At 43.1% G+C, this 20,514-nt stretch overlaps 1 protein-coding gene across 4 annotated transcripts in view; it reads right to left on the minus strand.

The window, feature by feature from the left end:
- Positions 1-20,514, minus strand: part of col12a1b (collagen, type XII, alpha 1b) — a 147,135-nt gene that overhangs the window by 37,905 nt on the left and 88,716 nt on the right. For all 4 annotated transcript variants that reach the window (XM_030720899.1, XM_030720897.1, XM_030720896.1 and 1 more), the window contains 9 exons: positions 16,715-16,857; positions 11,452-11,581; positions 9,481-9,623; positions 7,716-7,845; positions 5,734-5,853; positions 5,398-5,544; positions 4,048-4,164; positions 952-1,104; positions 291-365 (listed from right to left, as the gene is read on the minus strand). In XM_030720899.1, the coding sequence (XP_030576759.1) occupies positions 291-365; positions 952-1,104; positions 4,048-4,164; positions 5,398-5,544; positions 5,734-5,853; positions 7,716-7,845; positions 9,481-9,623; positions 11,452-11,581; positions 16,715-16,857 (1,158 nt within the window). The remainder of the gene's footprint in view (positions 1-290; positions 366-951; positions 1,105-4,047; positions 4,165-5,397; positions 5,545-5,733; positions 5,854-7,715; positions 7,846-9,480; positions 9,624-11,451; positions 11,582-16,714; positions 16,858-20,514) is intronic.

Below are 20,514 nucleotides of genomic sequence, written 5' to 3' on the forward strand. Positions count from 1 at the left end.
ACCTGTGCTGTTCTGAGGGTTCGATTATTTTGGTTCAGTTCAGCAGGACGTCGCTGAGCTGACCCTGCAGGTCTAAAATAATCATATGGCTCCTCGAGACTTTGTTTTGTGACCTGAATGGTTTGAATATAGAAAGCTGAGATTTTCCACTCTAGCCTGCTCACTGCAGACGTGAAAATCACAGCACTGCGTAGATCAGCAGGCAGAGGTTGCCCTCACCAGCCAAAGCACAAAAGCCTTTCAGAGTCAGCTCACTTGCAGCTGGATTAGGGATGCCATTAGAGGCTTACCTGCCCACCCTGGGGGGATGGTGGGTGGAGGTGTTGGAGTTGGCGGGAGCGTTGGGACCGGAGTTGGCTCCTCCACTGTGAGAAACAAAAAACAGTCATCAACATATTTGTAATAAATACAGAATAAGTGTAAACACAGCCTGTGATGAAGTCATTGTTTTGGACGTGTGCTGTGAGATGATGTAACTCCGATCATGCTTTCTGTCCCAGACACCACAGATCACTCTGACGGGGCGTGTCGGAGCGCTGCAGCTGTTACTACGGCCATGCAAACCGCCCGTGTTTTTATGCCTGTTTCTCTATCGGTGAAGTCGATGCTGCTGGTTTATAGTGAGAATACAAGAATCTGACGTCAACATCTCGACCTGCAGGAAGTGAAGGAAGTCCTTCCTCTGTGAGCCAGAAGATCGCTCTAAAAAAATGATTTATGTGCCACCACAGCGCTAAGAAGGACTACCACCGCCGCCTGCAGCTCAAGACGGAGGAGTCTGAGTCTCTCCACTGGAGCGGGAGCTGATCAGACCTCTCCTATCTGCATATGGTGGTAATTAAAATTTATTTCCTTAAGGAAGTGAGGATGCACCTCTTTTCATGTAGTTTCAGTGCCTTTATTAAGGCACAATTCTTCCAATTTTCACAGCACAGCCTTCTCAGTACTTACGTGTCCTCTCTGTGGTGCTGACTCCCGGGCCTTCCAGATTCGGGGTCTGAACGAAGACGGTGGCGGTGTACAGAGCATCGGGGGAGAGACCGTCAAAGCAGTACTGAGGCAGGCCGGCGGGGATGGTGATTTCATGCTGTCCTTTACTGGAGGCTGCAGAGGACAGAAACACATCGTTAGCCTAATAGCATAATGGCCTAAGTCATATTTTGGCCAAAATTGAGACATCTATCTAAATGAATCTACACTGTTAGCAGAGTAGAATTAGGTAGGTATCTCAAAATATGCCAAAATATGACTTAGGCAATTATGCTATTAGGCTAACGACATGTAACAACATCACAGAAAAACGGGATCGTCTCAAATTAAACCCCCTCAAAAAGCTCTTATCGTTTCTGAACACACAGGTTTGATATCGGTGCATCGTTCTCCGTGGGAGTCCTGCACCCTTTGAACCTGAGTGTATTTGATCAGACTCTTCACCTCCTCATTTAAGGTTCCTTCACAGCTGTTCTGGGTTCCTGTCAGAGGGAAACACTGACTCATGTTCTTTAAGTCACTGAGTTTGTTCAAGGTGGCTGAAAGTGTGTACCCTTGTAAAACACACCAGTGACTTTTACACAGTTCTGAATCACGTTGACATTTTCCCGTGATGAAAACTATGATTTTAGCTCACTTCATACATCTCCTGGGGTATGATAACATTAATTGTTATTACTAATGAGTCAAAGATTACCTCCCCAGGTGCTTACATTTAAAGCCCGCTGGCACCCTCGCTGTCCATTTCAGCTTCACGAGGGACAGAGAATATTTATTTTGCAGCATTTTGCTGGTTCTGAGCTCCATTTCAAATAATCTGTGTTTGTTACTCCGAGCCTGACGCCGATCACTTCCCAAAAACTCGCAAATTTATGTCCCTGCAGATCCTAATATACAGGCTGGGTAGCTTTGTGCAGTCGACCACTTCCAACATGGCATTTTCCCCACATCTTACATACTGACAGCTGGGACAGGCTCCAGCTGAGAGCTTAAGGAAATGGATGCAGGGAGGGTGGGTATGTTCTTAGCTCATGCACACAAGCAGTGAACCTCTGAGGCCTGCAGAATGATGCACACGTTTCTTAACAGGACACCACTGCTAATCTAAGGCCACAGTTCAACTGGTCTTCAGGACTGTGAGAGGCAGTGTAGTTTTACCAAACTAGTCCAGATCTGGTTCTGTACCACCACCTGTATCTGTTTCAGGAAATATTTTTGCTGTTATTGGACTTTAACATCCTGGTTGGTGTAGGAGGTCTGTGCCGCCACTTCAACCCAGCCTCTAAAGTAGACAAATGTCTGATGTGAAATCAGTAAAACTGCAGAAAATAGTGATTTATTGGGAAGCTTTTAAAAAAATCAGACAAAATATAGTTTTTGTCTGTTTTACAGGCGTCATCATGCAGGGAAAAGGTCATTTTGAGCCTTTAAAGTTCTCTCAGTGTTTTTGTTTTTTGTTGCTAAAGGAAGAACACGAAAGATTACATAAAATCGTCCTGAAGAAATGCAGCGGACTGACCCTTCCTGTGAAATGTTTATCTCTCCGTATTTCTCGGCTGGTGATAAATTGATGATAAGATTTCCTATTTACTCAGAGTGCTTCAGTAAGAGCAAACAAACAAAGTGTGTTTACCACACCGACGTTTCGGTGTCCTGAAAGCGGTTCAACGAGCCGGATTCAGCGCTGTGATTCTGCAGCTCTGCTGCTGCACATATCTCCAGAATGAGCTCAGAAATATCAACAAGTTGTGATCGATCGTGTAAACCGTTTTGGGAAAACACACACACCTCTCAGCGAGAACGACTCCAGCACAGTGGCCCTCATTTATCAGGCCTGAGGATGCACTCAGATCTGTGCCGAGAGAGATGTTAACAAAATATAAGCCCTGAAACATTTCAGCAGGATATCAGATAGCCGAGTGTCTGAACCACATGTTCCTCTTCTCTCCACGGATGTTAAACACGGAGGCAGAAGACCCGCGCTCACCGTTTTTCCACTTACTCATCTCACCGCTGGCTCTGACCGCTGTTTGCATTTCCACTTGAGGACAAACAGTCGACTGATTTGTTGACTCGAGTGTCTGCTGCGTCTCACTGGGACGGATCCTCTGGTAGCGGTTAACCACCATCTGCCTCACGCTAACGGACCCGTATTTGTTCTGGCACCCTGTCACAGCGGCCCAAACGGCTAATGACTACCATATAGATATTTAGATATGGATGTACCGTCTCCATGTGCGAATACGAACCAGATGGAATTCGGAGACCCCGCAGTAAATGAAAAGGATGTAATCTTTGCAAACAGAGACAGAATTAAATCTTGGCGGTTGGACACCTTCGATCCAGCCAAAACATCTGAGTAATGATCACAAATAAGCGGCCCGAACTTAAACCGACAGTCTGATCGTCTCTGCAGCATCCGCACAGATGAGCTCATCTGCAGATATGCCTTCAGAAATCTGAAGACTTTACCACATGCATCACTTCAAATATGTCACCCTGAATCAGGATCACTGGGAGCAGGACCACACCATGAGAGTGATGCATCTGCACAGAGTTCACATATCAGAAACTATCAGGTTCTCCTCTGTAAACTGATCCACAACCACGTCTGAGCCCACAAATCAAAAAGAGGCAGTAATTTGCAAACCAAGGTATATGACTGTGACCTGAATTATGATTCAGAAATATGTTTTGGTTTTATAACATTTAGAGCATTTTTATTTTCTCTGAATGCTCTTGCTGTGCTAACTTTTATACAAATGTCACACAAATCATATTGAGTGAAAACTAATCATGCGCCCCATTTATGAAAGCTGCAGAAATGTTTTCCCTTCCTGTAAAGAGAGGCCGAAACTTCCCGTTCTTTCTCATTTTTCCAGGAGACGTTCCCCCCGAGCAGCTGTCCCGGCATCAAACCCTCACACGTGACCATCTTTTGATTGATTCAGCGCTACCACAATCTAACTTTACACAACGAAAACAAGCTACAGATTAGGAAGCAAAGGCTGCGTGAACCTGAAAGAAGGAGCACAGACCGGGCGTGAGGAGACTTACGGTCCGCCGGGTTGAGTTTGATGCGGTACGACGTGGCCGCTCTGTGAGGCGTCCACTTGATGCAGAACTTGTCGTGGCCGACGTTGTAGGTCTCGATGTTGGTCACGTTCAGGTAAACTGAAAAAAAATAAAAATAAATTAGATCAATAAACACACAAGCAGATGATTCATGTGTTTTTAAGGTGGAAAAATGGAGCTTCTGTACGAGTACGTGTACGACCTCAGTAACTAACTGCTGAAAGGCGCACCTGTACAGGAGCACACCTGGAAACCAGGATTGATTGAAGAACCTTTTCTAATTTTGCAGGATTTGAATGATCTGCTTTCTTTTCTGTCTCTACGTTCTGTTTTAAACTTGACTTCATGAGCATTTCTACACACGTCTCAGTGAGCTAGAAAAAATCTGAGCACTGAAGTCTGGCATCCTCTCAGCTCTAAAGCTAATGTGTCATAAATCAGCATGTGAACGGCTGGATTAACATGTCCAGTTGTGAGGGGTGAATGAGAGGACTTAAATGCTATGAGTGAGATTTGAAGGCGAGAAGGTCTCACAACAAGAGAAGTGGAAGTTGTCGTGGTGAAGAAACTGTGGGAGAAAGTGACATCGGAGGCGTGTCGGCTGAGAACAGAGGGGGAAGTGTTGAAGATGAGAGAGTGTGAAATGTTCCCTCTGATCTGATCCTCGATACAAGGAGAGAGAAAAGCTGAGATTTACAGACTACAGCCTCAGCTCAGCGCGATGAAGTCAATGCAACAAGAAACTTACGGCAGTGGAGCTGATTTCTCAGGCAGGGAGGGAAAATGTTAGAGATCCAAAGAGTTCCTCAAAATAGAGAACAACCCACCGACTTTATGGCATCGCGCCTTGTAAAGACTTATTTAAGGATAGAAATCTACCAGGGGAGCCTCAAAGAGAATTTGCCCACAGAAAATAAACGAGATCGAGCGATGATGGTGAGGATGTAAAGACAACTCGTTAAGGAAGGAGAGGCAGATCGGAACGATGAACTTTGAAGGACTGAAGATACAAATTTCCCTGATTTGAGGGCTGAGACATCATAAGATGATAGAGAACTACTTTATAAATGTGACCCGACCCATTCGATTAACTCGATAAGGAGTCACTGAAAGGAGACTCGACAAACATGGAGACGATGTAAAGAAGAGCAGACGTGGCAGAAGAGACGACACGGCTGAGATAACAAAGGGAACTCTTATTGGTTGATGTTGATGCGACTGAGATTAGGATGAGCGCGTGTTTGATTCTTATCATGAAAAACTCTCTTTATGTTAGCGGACCTATAATCTGATACAGCGGTTTGTGTTTCTGAATACGGTTTCTGTACGTACGTGTTGTTCCCTGCCCGGCGAGCGGTGCACTCATGCCGTTGGTGTACTGAGCCAGCACTTTGACGTCATAGGTGGTTCCAGGCTGCAGGTTAGTCAGAGTGTAAGAGCTCACATCTCCAACGAAGAAGTCGACGGGCTGGTTTGTGCCTGGAAACACAGAACAGGGAACAAGAAATGCAGGAAAAACTGACGAGAGATAAAAATCAGGGGAACAATCTGCAGATGACGGCTTTTAGAAATGAGGAAATTCTTCAAAACGTGTGTGAAGATAAAAATCTTTGAGTAATCAACGAGGCCTCCACGGAGTTAAATCCGAGCTCTTTCAGCACCCCTCACCTGCAGGGGTGTAGATCAGCCTGTATCCCTGGACAGGAGCAGACACGGGGTCCCAGGCCACTCTGAAGCGCGTGTACCACTCATCCGAGATGCGAAGGTTTCTGGGACTCAACATGCCGACTGCGACAGAGAGGAGACACGTTAGTTTCAGACGCCAATGTGGAAGCACCAAAAAGCTGCAGTTCCTCTGAGGGCGGCTCCACGTGTGCAGACTCCCACGTTAAAATGTCCACGTTTACAGCAGAAACAAACATGTCCACAGCCAAAACCTTTCATTTCCCCCTTCAGCTGCACTGAAGGTAAATTATTTGCTTTTTCCTGACAGCCGTCCCGACCATTGGCAGCATCAGTGATGAATATAGCTGCCACGTCTGACTGCCTTTAACCTGCATCATGTTTTAATGCCTCCAGGAGACAAAAAGACCTCTGCTGCATAAAACTCTGAGAAAACTGCCCTCAGCTCCTTGTTTCTGTGCTATTCTGTTTATACCCCATTTAATCATTAGTTATTATTAATCTCTGGCTCTCTCCCCTCAGCCCCCCCTCAGCAGATGACCCCCCCTCCCTGAGCCTGGTTCTGCTGGAGGTTTCTTCCTGTTAAAGGGAGTTTTTCCTCCCCACTGTCACCAAGTGCTGCTCATAGGTGCTGTACAGATGTGATAAATGTGCAGCTGTGTGTTCATTTACTTCGTACCTGCAGGTTATTTAACACCACTGAGAGTTATTAAAACGAGGGAAATTTTCTCACCTAAATCCCATCAGTAATAATAAACTCAGCCTCTTCCTGCCTGTCAGCAGTGAGCCGCCTTCAGCCGGGTTATAAAATTCATCTTATAAAGTGGAGGTGTTTAGATTTGGGCTTGTTGGGGAAGCTGGAGGATGTGTGTTCAGAACTGTACAGATGCCTGACACACACACACACACACAGAGTGTGTGTTGTTTGTATAACTAAGTGAACTGCTGACCAATCGAGTGCTCTCTCATTGCAGCTTTGAGCAGTCCAAACTCCTCACACTAACACACAGAGAGACCGTTAACTGATGCACACCTAATGTATTTATTTTCACTGTTACACACTCGGTGCCGCTCGTGTCGGCGGGTTTAACACTCGTGGTTTCAACGCCTGAAAGCCGAATGACCACAGAAAGTTGGTGAGGAGTTGGATTACATCCAGACTAGAACTGTTAGAACGCTGGAGGAGCGCATTAGGAAGTTTTCCAAAGTAAACTCTTCAGTGTTTATGAGACACAGTCAGTCGATTTCTGAGCCAGAACAGGAAATACAAAAATGAACTCTGATAGATGAGTGTTTGCCGCCCATCCATAACACAAACACCTCATCAAACCAGATTAATGTCACGTCAACTAAAGACAGAGAAAAGGTAACGATTTACACATGAGGAAAACTCAGTACGGCCAAAGATGGCAGCTGTCCCATCGCTCTGCCCACAAAGAGCCAATCAGCAGCTGAAACAGGAAACATATGAGCCAATCACACGGCAGAGGTGACAGTTTCAGGCAGCAGGTGTGTGTGTGTACTGTAGCGGAGATGCAGGCACGTGTAGATTGATCATGTCTGCTCTGTTAATGAACCTGACAGCATGTGTTACAGATGTATTACCTGCAGGGAAAAAAGCTTTAAAATCATTATTTTGGAGTAAACTAACCAAATATCAAGCTTTTATTTTTAAAATGACTGTTGATTTGATGCTTACAGTTTTTACTCATTCAGTTGGAAGCTTTAAAATAACTGCCCAGATGCTTTTCAAAGATGGCTGTTGAGGGGGGAGACTGGCCCATCTAGAAGTATACTTATTATTAAAGCCTGTTGTTTACTACAATCAGCCAAATTATAAGGTCTAATGTGCAGAAAGCCTGTGACAGCTGCAGGGAAATTGTGCAACATAACAAGCCAACCAGTGTTTCTGAAAATCAGAAACTGCAGACCTTCGTCTGCCTTTGCTAGAAAATCATTTTTATCACCTGTGCGTCCTTTCCCGTTGAGGGTTCCTCCGGGCCCCTCGGCGTAGATGGCCTCCACAGTGATGTTGTACGGGGTGTCTGGGAGCAGATTCTGCAGCATGGCATTGTTTCGGTTTCCTGGAACCATGGCCTGAGGATCCACACAGTGCAGTCAGACATGAAGTGAAGGCAGTGAAGAGAGAAATCCTGAGTGGCATTGCTATCTGCACATCTGTTGCAAATGCTACATGTAATTAATGGGCAGGGCTGCTCACTTAGACTGACTGGGAGAACCTGACCCAGTGCTGAGTGGATACCACACAGCCACCTTACCATGGTGTCCAATTCTTCATTCTTTGTAACTTATTTTATATATATATATATATATATATATATATATATATATATATATATATATATATATATATATATATATATATATTTGTGTTACATGAATCTCTTTTGTTTTCCATCCCCTCTGAGTGGAGTCCATGAACTGTATATAAAAGATGGTGACAGCTGCTGTGATTGGACAGTAAAGTCTACGAAGCCACAAGCTGAGCATTTTCTCTGTCACCATCACACTATGGTATATCACACCATAGGATTTTTTTAATCTAATGGGGACCATAATTTACAAAATAACCATCATGTTTTATTCAATAAGATCTGAAACTAGTGATTAACACTGTAACCTACTGAGGTCATAGGTCAAGTGAAAGAAGGGTCATTTTGCCAGACATAAACTTATAAATTAAATCAGAGTTAAACTGACTTTTATTCCAAATTTCAGTGTGAATAAATTTCGAGGTTTTACCCCGAATTGCAGCATGATAAATGGAAGAGCCAGAAATGTGTTACACAATCCTTAATTTTCCTCTTGTGTGAGGCTTTAACTCTTTAGAAGACTGACTCTCTAATAAACAGGAAGGAATCATTTTTTCAGCCTCATGAGGCAGAAAATTGCTTCTCAGTTGGATTACGGAGACATTGTGTACCAACACAAACCTTCTCCATTAGTTACAGATGCTAAATTGATCAATTTGTGTCTGTATAAATAATGGCTGTGAGCTCTCTGGTCAGTGCCGGTCTGGAGAAGTCCTTTCATCAGCGTCCCCCCGCCGCACTTAGCTGACTCATTCGGAGCAGGTGTTACACTAACGAGCAGAAGGGAAGCACAGCTGTGCTGTCTCCGCTCTCCCCCACCGCTCCAACTTATTATTCAGAACTATTAATAACGTTATTATACCTCAAATTATACTGTTTGTTTAACTGAGCCTGTCATTAGTCTCCCTGCTCGGTGATTTATAGCCTGAATGAGGCGAGGGGATCCTGAGGTGTGACTTCACCACATAGTCCGGGGGGGGACGTCATAGCGGAGGGTGAATGGAGAGGGGGTGTACGGGCAGTTTATCCAAAACTTTTATCCAAAACAAAACACATCACTACCTGAGATTAATCTCTCCTTACGGGTTAAACAGAACGAAATACGCTGGATGTTTGTGGTTCTGATGCGTTTCCTCTGAAATCTCTTTGCCTCTGAGGGTTTTTTTTTATTATATCTTCAATGTGTGGAGTTCAGTTTCTGTAACTCTAAGAGGGCGTTTTCTTCAGCCAATACAGGCAGGTAAGGTTAGGAACATAAATTTACCTCCATATAGGACCAAGTCCTGCTCACATACTGGAAATGATATTCCAGGACTGCTGCTCGACTTCAGCACTGAAACTCTGATGTTATGCGGGATCGTTTAAATGATCGTGTAAATGAGCTTGAAGGTGCACTTACGAACTCTGTGATGGGGTCTCCGGTCATGGGGGCGTAGGCGATCTTGTACTGCCTCACGGGTCCTTCTGCGTGATCCCAGCCGATGGTCAGGGTGTTGGTGGTGGCATCAAACACGCGCATGTTCCTGGGACCAGTACGGGGCACTGCAAGCAAATCAAATTCAGCCTTTATTATTTGTGGTTAAAATAGAAACAATGTAGCAGAATATACTGTATTATAATCATAATATATTTGTAATTTATTAAAGGGAACTTTCTTTTTTTTAAATTAATATATAACAAAGTTTATTTGATTATTATAATGCTTTAAATTCTTGCTGTTTATGTACTACATACATATTTCCAGCTCTAGATTTTTACTCTTGGACTCTACTGTAGTACTTTTCACACGATCCAGTTATAGAAAATCCTTATTTGTGGTATACTGGCCTTTAAGCTGAGACAGGTTAAGCTATATCCTGTCTCTTTAAGGGCCCCTCCTTAAAAGCCCACACTTTTTCCCTGATTGGTCCATCTCTGGAAGCCTGCTGAGGAGCAGCGCTCAGATTGGTCATGTAATATAACCAGGTAACACTGTAATATTATACAGTATATTTAACAAATAAAGAAAGAAAAAACACTTTGACTGGACCACAAAATCAACACATATCCAGTCCTGTGAAAAACGAAGTACACCCCATGGCTGAGGGCTCGTAGAAGCACCATTAGCAGCAACACATTTACATATTGGAGGGACATACTGGTCCACTGTTCTTTGTAATGCTGCTTCAGTTCATTGAGGTTCGCAGGCATTTGTTCATGCGCAGCTCTCCTAACGTCCCACCGCAGCATTTTGATCAGGTCGCTGCAGCACCTTCGTTCTTTCCTTTTTCACTCCTTCTGTTGTAGATCTGCTGGGATCGTGGTCCTGTTACATGATCCAATCTGGGCCGAGCTTTCCCTGTTGGACAGACTGAGCTGAATCCGCCCCTCCTGGGAAGATTGTTGCGTTGTGTTGACACACACTCGAATGCTCCAGATCAGCAAACTGCCAAAACTTCTGCTTTTGGTCTCACATGCTGATGATCAGTTAATCAATTGCATTTGATTAGCAGCATCGGGCTGACAAAATTAAACCAAATTATTTTCATTCAAATATTGAAAAACTGACAGGATGTAATTATTTCATCCATGTCGGTGTTGTTATTGACTTCTGGAAAGGAGCTAGCATCTAATGCTAAACGCAGTGTATGCATATTTGTGTGTGTTTCGTACTGAACTCTATTAAATGGCATGATTTGCTTTTAATGTTTAAAACATGAACAGATTTAATAACACTGAATTAAAAGGACAGCGCAGCTACATGACTACTAAAACTAGAAAAGGCTAAGTTTAAGCTTTTGCATATGAAACTGGGCCCATCTTTACTCTGTCTGAGATGCTCTTTTTTTATACCCGATCATGTCACTGAGCTGTTGCCAACAAACCTAATTAGGTGCTAAATGTTCCTCCAGCTGTTTCTTTTAGTAGCACTTACTTCTCCAGCCTTTTGTTTCCCCTGTCTCAGCGTTTTGGAGACGTGCTGCTGCCATCAAACTCAAAATGACCTCAAACCTTTCATGATATAGTAAAATATCTCAGTTGAAGCATCTGATTTTTTTTTTCTATTTTCTGTTGTGAATAAAATATGGCTTCATGAGATCTGAAAAGCATTCTGTTTTTGGGTTTTTATTAAAGGGCATTACATAATTACATTACATGCACAGCTGAGTGTATTTCACTCTCTGGGCTCATTACTTCATTATAGTAGCAGTTTCACAATCATCACTAATGATGTAATCCAATATTTGTTAAGAGGAGTGGAGTTAGCAACCAGAGCTTTAAGCCTGCTTGTACTTCCTGTGTTTTGGACTGCTGCAGATGTAAACCGTGGTGAGCCTGAGTGAGTCATTTGAGTCTACACACCAGCAGAGTGTGAGGTTGTTGCGCTTACGTGTTTTGCCGTTGTCCTTCACTGCCGATCCCTCGCCGTCGGCGTACAGGGCGGTGACAGTGACGGAGTAGGGAGTGTCCGGAATCAGGTTGTCCAGGAAGGCATTGTTAAAACTTCCTGGAACCAGGACCTATTTGGAGAAGACACCCAAGGGTCAAAATACAAAAACTGATATAATCATCAGGGAGGCTCTGCCTATTTAAACGAGCTTCTTCATGCATTACATAAAGATCTGGCAGGAATAATGTACATAATGACCTCACTGCTCATCTTGCATCCAGTGATCTCCAAGGTTTTCTGCTGCCAAATGTTTCTCAAACACTAACAAAGGGGAGTTAAACGCTAACAAATCGTTGTCAGAGGAAGACGTGTTGAACATGCTTTCCAACAACACGAGCGACTGCAGAGTGTCGCTTGTCACTGGGATTATTACGTCATCTATGCTCAATTCTTTAGCTGATTTATGGACCATAACATCGGAGCCATTACATCATGCGAAATACATCTTCTGTCTGGGCTCGAGCCCCCGCCAAACTTGAACCTTCGATTTGATGGAAGCAAACGTCTCAGAGTTTTGGGCCCAAAGGTTTTGCCATGTTGGACCATGAAATAGGTTTCTCAGTGATGATGCAGTGGCTAAGATCCCACAACTGGAATCACACACAGACACACCCCTACTGGGCTGAGGCTAAAGCCCACCAGTCAAGTCCATGTTGAGGACAATGGATTGGACACGGTCCTTTTAAAACATTGTGAATCAGACTGGAGGTTTAATCACAGTCATTTCCTGAAAGTAGCGCTGCTCTCGAGGGCTGAGATGTTCCTCGCTGGCTGAGGTAAAACTGAGTGATGGGGCCAAAGTATCCAGTTGTTTTTGGGTAACTGATGAGCTTTTGAGTGGGGACGGGGACAGAACTGAACACGCCAGTGACGTGGTATTTATCGATTTGTAAGCAGTTTAGGACGAAGCCCATAAAAACAAGAAGTTTCCAAGTTTTATGAATGACTTTTTCATATCCATTTCCTGTTTTCTAGAAGCTCTAAAACCTAACAAAACCTTTAAAATGTTCTTGCACAACGCTAAGGTTGCTAATCCAGCTTTTATATAATCAGCTTTTATATAGGAAGAGACCAGCATCAGTGTGACAGAGACCATAACATGTCAGTGAAATGTTGCACCTTGTAGCAGCGGGACCCAAGTCAACATTATTCCAACTATGAGGTAAGCAACTGAAGATACTACCAATGAGAGTTAGTGAAAGCCTTTCAAACAGACGATGAGGGTTATAAATACAAATTAGACGATTAGACAAAGATTTAGAGATTCTGGAATCAATGTTTATTTCCTCTGAGGGTCATCAACGACGGGCATTTGTTTTTTTTTTAGGCCTGAATTTGGGAGGATCAGTCAGGATCCCATTCATCAGATTCTGCATATGAATATGCAGAATTCGGATCAAGGAACATGATTTCTGGTACCAGAAGCTTTCTGGTTCCCACTTTCGATGTACTGACTAAACGTTTTGTGTGGAGGGACGGCAATTGTAGAAATGCAATGGATAATCATCAGCATCATCTGATGCCACTTTATCAGGTTTCATTGGCTAACGCTGTCGTGGATTGGTGACTTGTCCGCGGTGTACCCCGCCTTCTCTCACAGTTACAGCTATGGTAGGCTCCAGCCCTAACTCAAGTTGGATGAGTACTTAAGCAAATGGATGGATGGCATATCTGCTGGTCATTGTTTACAGCGATATCTGCCTGAATATCTGCTGGCTACACTGGCAGGTTGGGAAAATTGGTTGCCCCAAAGGCTGACTCAGCAAACTAGTCAGTGGGTTCCCTGCACTGGGATCCCTGTAATGTCTAACACCATCCTACAAGGATTAATTACAGTGTACACCGGCTAATTTTAATCATGCTGTAACCCATACAAGGCTTACTTTGCCATGATTTAATAAAAATAAATATGCATGCAGATAGCCTACACAGCTAGGTACCTGATGTACCTGAAGACACGATGAATGAATGATAGCATTTATATGGTGTGCCCAAAAGTAAACGGACACTTTCCCTAGATTATCGCTGCTGCAGCACACACCCTGACGTTTTAGACAAAAATGTGATTCCAGTTCATTCCCAGTTTGGTGTGGGCAACTCGTCTCATTCAGCACCTTCTACGTGAAGTGGGCTCTTATCTCATCGCCCAACATCAGTGCTGGACCTCACTGATATTATTGTACCTCACTGTGAATTACTGCTTAATCTTTGACCCCCAAAAAACATTACATCTGGATTCAACATTAAGGCATACACATACTTTTGACCATGTGGGTTTTTTTCCTTTTATATAGCACTGGTTTAAGGCAAACCACTTAAGTTTAACCAGTGAGAAAAATGTGTTTTTAAAGAGCCGCTCTGCCTCTTAGAAACGTCATAGTAACAATAATTATAACAACATACTCAGAAGAGCTTCAGTGCCTGAAATAACAAATCCATGATGTAAAATTTAGACTGAATTAGTCATCAAGAGCAAATCTTTGTGCTTCTGAACTCATGTCTGCGTCTTCTTTTTGAGGCTTTTCCAAACCAACTTCCTCTCAGACAAAACAAAATCAGAGTGAATTAAATGAAAGTACAACAAAACTGAAAATAGACGAAGGTAACAGGGACCACAGGAAATAATAAACCATGCAACACTTTTAACTTCACAGCATCTTCAGAGCTGATCCCAGTCATCAAACAGTCTCATTAGATTACAGCCGTAAGGCCCCAGAAACTCCGACCATTGGAGCTGCTGGTGATGTCAGTCACAGATGTGTCCGGCGTGCAGCGTTTCCAAACTTCAGTCACAGAGTTCAAACTTTTTGTGGGGAAATAAAGCCTCTTTTTTCTCTCTCTGAGCTCGAGACATTTGCACTGGTGCATTAAATCTGTGCTGATGGAGACTTATGAAGAGCTGACAAGTCATGATTTCCATATTTAAGAGCATTACCATAATTACTGCTGTGCAGACATCTGTGCCACATCAGCACTCAGTGAAACAAACAGGAACGAGCAAAAGGGGCGACCTGTTGTTTAAATGTTAGACTGACCCAATGAAAGCAATGTTCCTGCACTGTTTTCATTTTTTAATCAGCTGTAGAAGAAGATGGATAAAAATGACTTAACTACCAACATTAGTGCAAACAAATGCTACAAGTTTGATAAACTAGTCCACATCCAACATACAGTAACAGTGTATATAGAAAAGCCAGACGTGGTGTGATGTGAAAGACATTTGTTTGCACAAGTAATTCTTGGTTAGGGATTTCCATTAATGTCCTAAATAAATAACATTAAGTACCAAGCCTAAAATAACAAAGTTAAGAAGTTAAGAACTAAAATTTAGAGCAAGACAAAAAACATTATGAACAAAACTCCCGTAGCCCCTTAACTGGCAAGGGCCCGGTGACGGGCCGTTTGTAGTCCCTTTTATATGGCAGGCTAGACCCTCCCATTTTTATTGACACGTCATTCGGCCAATCATGTAACTGGCTGCACCAAATCACCTGACAAAGCTACGTGACGCCCTCTGAGTATTATTGGCTCTGGGAAACCCATTTCTTAACATGATTGGCCGAATGAGGTGTCAGTCAAAATGGGCGGGTCTAGCCTGCCATATAAATGCACTTCATTCGGCCCGCGGACCAGACGCAGCCAGTTAATAGGCTATGAAATGGGTTGTTCAGAGCCAATAATAACCAGAGGGTGTTATGTAGTTGTTTCAGGTGATTTTATTTGCTGCCAGTTAAGGGGTTAATCACGAATAACAAGCCCCTGAAACATGTCCACAAGTCACAAGTAAAGGACCGAATCAGGACCAGTAAGACCCACTGAAGAAACAGATCAAGAGCCAGATCTTAAGGTGGGAAGTAAGACAACACAAAGAAGTCCTAAGAAAGAATGGTGAAAATCAAAAAGTCCCAAATCACGACCGGAAAGTCCCATGTTTCAAAAACGAGCCATATGTAGGGGTCCAGCAGCTTCAAGTACAGTTTCAGAGGACAACAAATAATTATAACCAAGTCAGAACCAAACTGAGAGCCAAGTCAGATGAAAAAGAGAAGACACCAAGTTCCAACTCAAGACCAATAGCTCGAAGTCCAAAATAAAGACTAACACGTCTCAAAAAAAGAGCCAAGTCAAAAATTTCAAGAGCTAAGTTAGACTCCCAAACCGTGATCCAAACCAAGAGCTGAGTCAGGAACAAAGAAGACAAATGAAGACCAAAAGCTCTAAATCCAAAGCCAAGACCAACAAGTGTCACAAAAATATGGCAAATCAAGAATTCCCGAGGCATAAGTTGATATCTAAGTCAACACAAAGGCATCCAATCCAAGTAAGATCAGCATGTCTAATGTCAAGAATGGCAAGTCCCAGAAGAAGAAGCTCAAAGTCAAAGTGCAGTCAGAGACGTTGGGTTTGGTGTCCTAAACAAGCCATTAAATAAAAGCATCTGAATAAAGACAAAAACAGAGAGAATATAACAATATGTAAATCACAGCATGGTTGGATTATTAGTTTATATCGTAATATGTTATTATATGTTAGCAGGTCATATTAAATCTAAGAGAAGGCCCAGGGTCAAGTCTTTTCTGACTGTGTCATGGTTATCCTCATCAGAGTCAAGTACACTTCACTAAAATCCGTCTCATTTCATTCTTTCGATAATGATCTGTCATTAGGTGATCAGCAGTAAGTCGGTTTTCAAAGGATTTCTTTGCTTTAAAATTTGGTTTCAAACTGTTCGGATGTGTAAAGATGTTAATTTCAGTTCTGGGAAATTCTGATGTCTCTTGAAATTTTATAACCTATTGATTAAAAACTAAAAATAGCCAACTGATTAGCTGATATCAAAGATAGTCATTATCAGATAGAATATGTTCTTTATCTAAAAACAAACAAAAAAAATAAAAAACAGGGATGAGATAATTCCCTACTTTTCCAAAGTAATTCCACTTATCTCAGGAATTTCCTGGAGGCACATTACATCCAACAAGAGCTGACCTGCAGCCTTTGGAACATGATGACTTGCACTGGAAAAAATATTATCCGACCTCACTCTTTTATGACTGTGAAATAAAACACGAGAGGTTGTTATTTCTGTGTCGTTGCATTCTTCACTCTAATCCCGATCCTCGTGAACAGGCAAAGTGATTTCTGAGAAAACCACCGCCTCCTGCCCTCCAGGCGAATTCTGCAGCTAATGACAGCTACTCACCGACTCGGATGGTTTTGCACCCGTCAGGGGGGCGTAAGCCACCCGGTACTGCTGAACCTGGCCTGTGGCTGGCTCCCAGCGCACGTTCAGGCTGTTGGGGGTGGGGTCGTACACCTGGATGTTCCTGGGTGGTATGCGTGGAACTGCAAAGGGCAGAGAGGTTAAGAGAAAGTTAGGGAGGAGGAAGAGGTTTCTGCACTTAGCAACGAAACATCAAAACTAAGGGCTCGTTCCAAGAACATCTCACTTTAGCGCCTAAAACTGACGGGACAGCTAATGGGTTTAGAAATGATTACATTCCTGAAAATGTCAGTGAGTGAAGAGCAGGACGGAGCAGGGAAGATTACATCCTTTTAAAAAAGCAACAGGCTCATTTTTTAATTCTTCAAGCAGCTCAGAAACCAAGCGCACTTTGAATAAAACACGCTGATTTGTATTCAAATTGCTCCAACAGGCAGATGTTACAGTTCTGAGGTTTGGTCTGAGAGTTTTAGCTTATGTTTCTGTAGTATTCTTCCTTCCATGTACATTTGTGCCTTTCCTATTCAAGTGTCTCATGCATTTCCTTGAGAATAGCTAGGAGTATGCATTGAATTTTATTGCATTTGGCAGATGATTTTAAGCAGCAGAGGCAGCGGCTGGTTTCTCAGACAGTGGGGGTGCTGCACGTGACCACGTTCGTCCACCGGTGGGAAGCGACTTGTCTCAAAACAGCTGCAGTCTCACTGCCTGCAATCAAAGGCTTGCAAATAATCACAGTTTAATTTATAAATGCAGACAGATTGCCAACACACTGCAATCAGTGTGAGTCAGTTTGCGCCGTTGAGCGCGACTTGACTGTGATGAGTCTCTCTGCAGTAGTGGACTTGACTCAGCTGGTCTGTATTCTGGTTATGCTCCTATATAAAAGTAAAGTTGCCAGTTTTGCAGTTAAGCCGCTCTCTTGCAGCAACGTCGTCACTGTTTGCACAGAAGATTCTGAATTTCTGTTCCAACTCTATGACGCTGTCCCTGGACTCTGAATGCAAGCAGTTAATGTGAATTTCTGCAAATTTATCAGCCTGTGATTGCCAACCCGACTCCATTCAACTGCAAACTGACAGCAGACTGACTCCTGATGCACCAATGTCACTTTGAAGCAACCATTTCAAAGGCAACAAGATCTCAGATTCATTGCACACGATCACAATAATTTGCAACCGACAGTAGCATCGGCCAACTAAGAGATTATTATCAGTCCAAGTTACATTTAAAGTGTTTCCTGACCAGGAACTGAAACCCTTCATTGGACTTCCAGACGTTTCCTTAGAGAACGCACAACCTGCTGGTTTACAGCAGACTCCTGTGGTTAGTCTGTTTGTGTTATCACGTGACTTTGCTGTTTTAATTAGGGGTGGGACTTTAACGCGTTAATTTCGATTAATTCATTACGGGGAAATTAACGAATTAAAATTTTTAACGCATTTTAATCGCACTTTGCACCATGGAACGTTTCTCAGTGCACGAGTTCCAGGCATACAGATTATATCGACGCACAATGTCCAAATTCAGGGGCCGCATCGTTCGAAGGACCCGGCCCACGTAGACCGGGTCCTTCACAGCCCACGAAGACCGCAAAGGCCGTAAGTGAGCGGCTAGCCTTCATATCAGCGTCACCTGCCCTCACCTCTGCGTAGCTCATGTCACCGTGAGTGCGAAGCACAGCTGGTTAAACGGAGAACGAACTTTTCTCCTTTTTGTGGTTTAATTTTAAGTCTTTAATTCAAAATAAGCTGTTAAAACAAGCATGACACATTTCAACATCAAGGAATACAGCTGAGAGAATGATTAATTTCCAACTATATTAAGTGAGACATTAATGTTGACTAAAACTATCCAGTTATGATGCTTAACTTTAATTTCAGGAGTTTGCTTATCACAGGAGCACTTCCACCCTTCATTGGTCTGTGTAGCAGACTGGTGGGAAAATAAACAACATTTTGAAGTTTAAGCTTATGTATATTCATTCATTCATCAACCAAACTTAAATTAATATTTATCATGTCAAATATTGAAATGTGATTAAAATGCGATTAATTTTGATTAATTAATTACAAAGCTCCTAATTAATTAGATTAATTTCTTTAATCAAGTCCCACCCCTAGTTTTAATGTTAAACAGGGATAAACATGTCACAAAGGGCTGTTTGATAACAACTCATGTGGTGCAAATGCTCCAAAAAGCAGGTTATAAATAATCAAAGAAGTTAATGACAATTGCATAGTTTCAGTGTTTTCACATCATTTTTTAAAATTGTGGGGTTTTTTTGTTTATGTTTAACCTGTGATGTTGGGCAGTACTGCTATATACATGAACTGACTTTAAACATGTTATAACAGAAATGCTCTTTTATGAGAAAAAACCAGTGTCACAGTGAAACCAGAGGCTGAACTGAAGTGCTGAGTGCAGCACAAACCCCTGCAGGAAAGCCAGTTTACAATGTCTATGTGTAGAGAGAGAGAAGCAGCACAGATCTGGGTTTATGCAAAAGCCTCTTTTAAACCAAACCAGATGTGCATGTCCCCGTGGTATCTGGAGCTCTGGCCAATAAAAGGAAAACTAGATGGCTCCTCCTCGATAAGGTAAAACCCTCCAGAGCAAAGCGTCGTCTCGCAATAAATTCTGTCATCCAGGGACAAAATTACTCTGTCCTTCAGAGAGGTTATGATTCTCTGACACTGTCATTTTATTTGCTGTCCAAATGTGACGAATTCCTCCAGGGTGCAAAACAATAACACTGAACTAACTCACTGGCAATAAAACTTCATTAACGTCACATTCAGACTCGTATTATCTGATAGACCGGCTCGCTCTGAGGTCCAGCGTGTCACCGCTGCTGCTGCTGCCGTGATGGAGGGGCGGTTTAATGTGCCAGCACACAGATGCTACTGGCTCACTTACTGCAGCAGCCAGCACAGGACAGAAGAGTGTAAGTATCCTCGGTGTATGAAGTGCTGTCTCATATTTCTGCTTTAACAAACAAAAGATGGCCAACCCTGTATTTGCGGATCGGTTTCTGGGAATTCCGAGCAAGAACAGTTGGTGGGGACCCACGAAACAAAGGAATATCGCCTACCTGAACCTGAGTCACAAACTTATGTTTGCCACAACCGGCGTGTGTGTGACAGCTAACCATAATAACCCAACCACGGAGGGAGATGCTATGGGAGAAATATTCCAGGATTTCAACACAAGACAAGACTTAGCACAACTATCCTGACAGAACACAAAATATTCGGTTTCAATCTGCCTGCTGCACTCGTCTATGGAATTGTTTCTGTGCCTCGCTCCGGTGGCATGACATGTCAAAACCCCAGGATGCATTTCTGCTGACAGAGCATGGCATGCCGTGTGGGCAGAAACAAACCCGAGGAGCCCAACGGGACGTCAAACCACAGGGATGCAGGCAAACCAGCAGCTCTGCGAAGCATGGAGCAGCGAGTCTGGGAGGGCAGACTCCTCAGATGAAACAGTAGTTTTAAACTTGTTTTTTTTTCATTGCCATCAATCAGGTTCTTCAGCTTCTCTTATGTTCCAGCCAATCCGCCTGACAAGGCTTCTTTCTGAGTTAAAGGTTTTGGCGCTTTCTGTAGATTACAGTACTTTTTCCATGACGGGTTACCTGGAAGATAGTGTTCCTCTATAAAGTTAATGTATCTTTGAAAAGAAGCTGTAATTTGTGTCCTGAGTTGAGGGAGTTCAGGTTCACTTCAGGCCAGCGAATACACTAAACCTGTGTCTTGGTTGCATTAGACTGGAGA

This window comes from Archocentrus centrarchus, chromosome 24 (assembly GCF_007364275.1).
Source record: "Archocentrus centrarchus isolate MPI-CPG fArcCen1 chromosome 24, fArcCen1, whole genome shotgun sequence".
Taxonomy (NCBI): domain Eukaryota; kingdom Metazoa; phylum Chordata; class Actinopteri; order Cichliformes; family Cichlidae; genus Archocentrus; species Archocentrus centrarchus.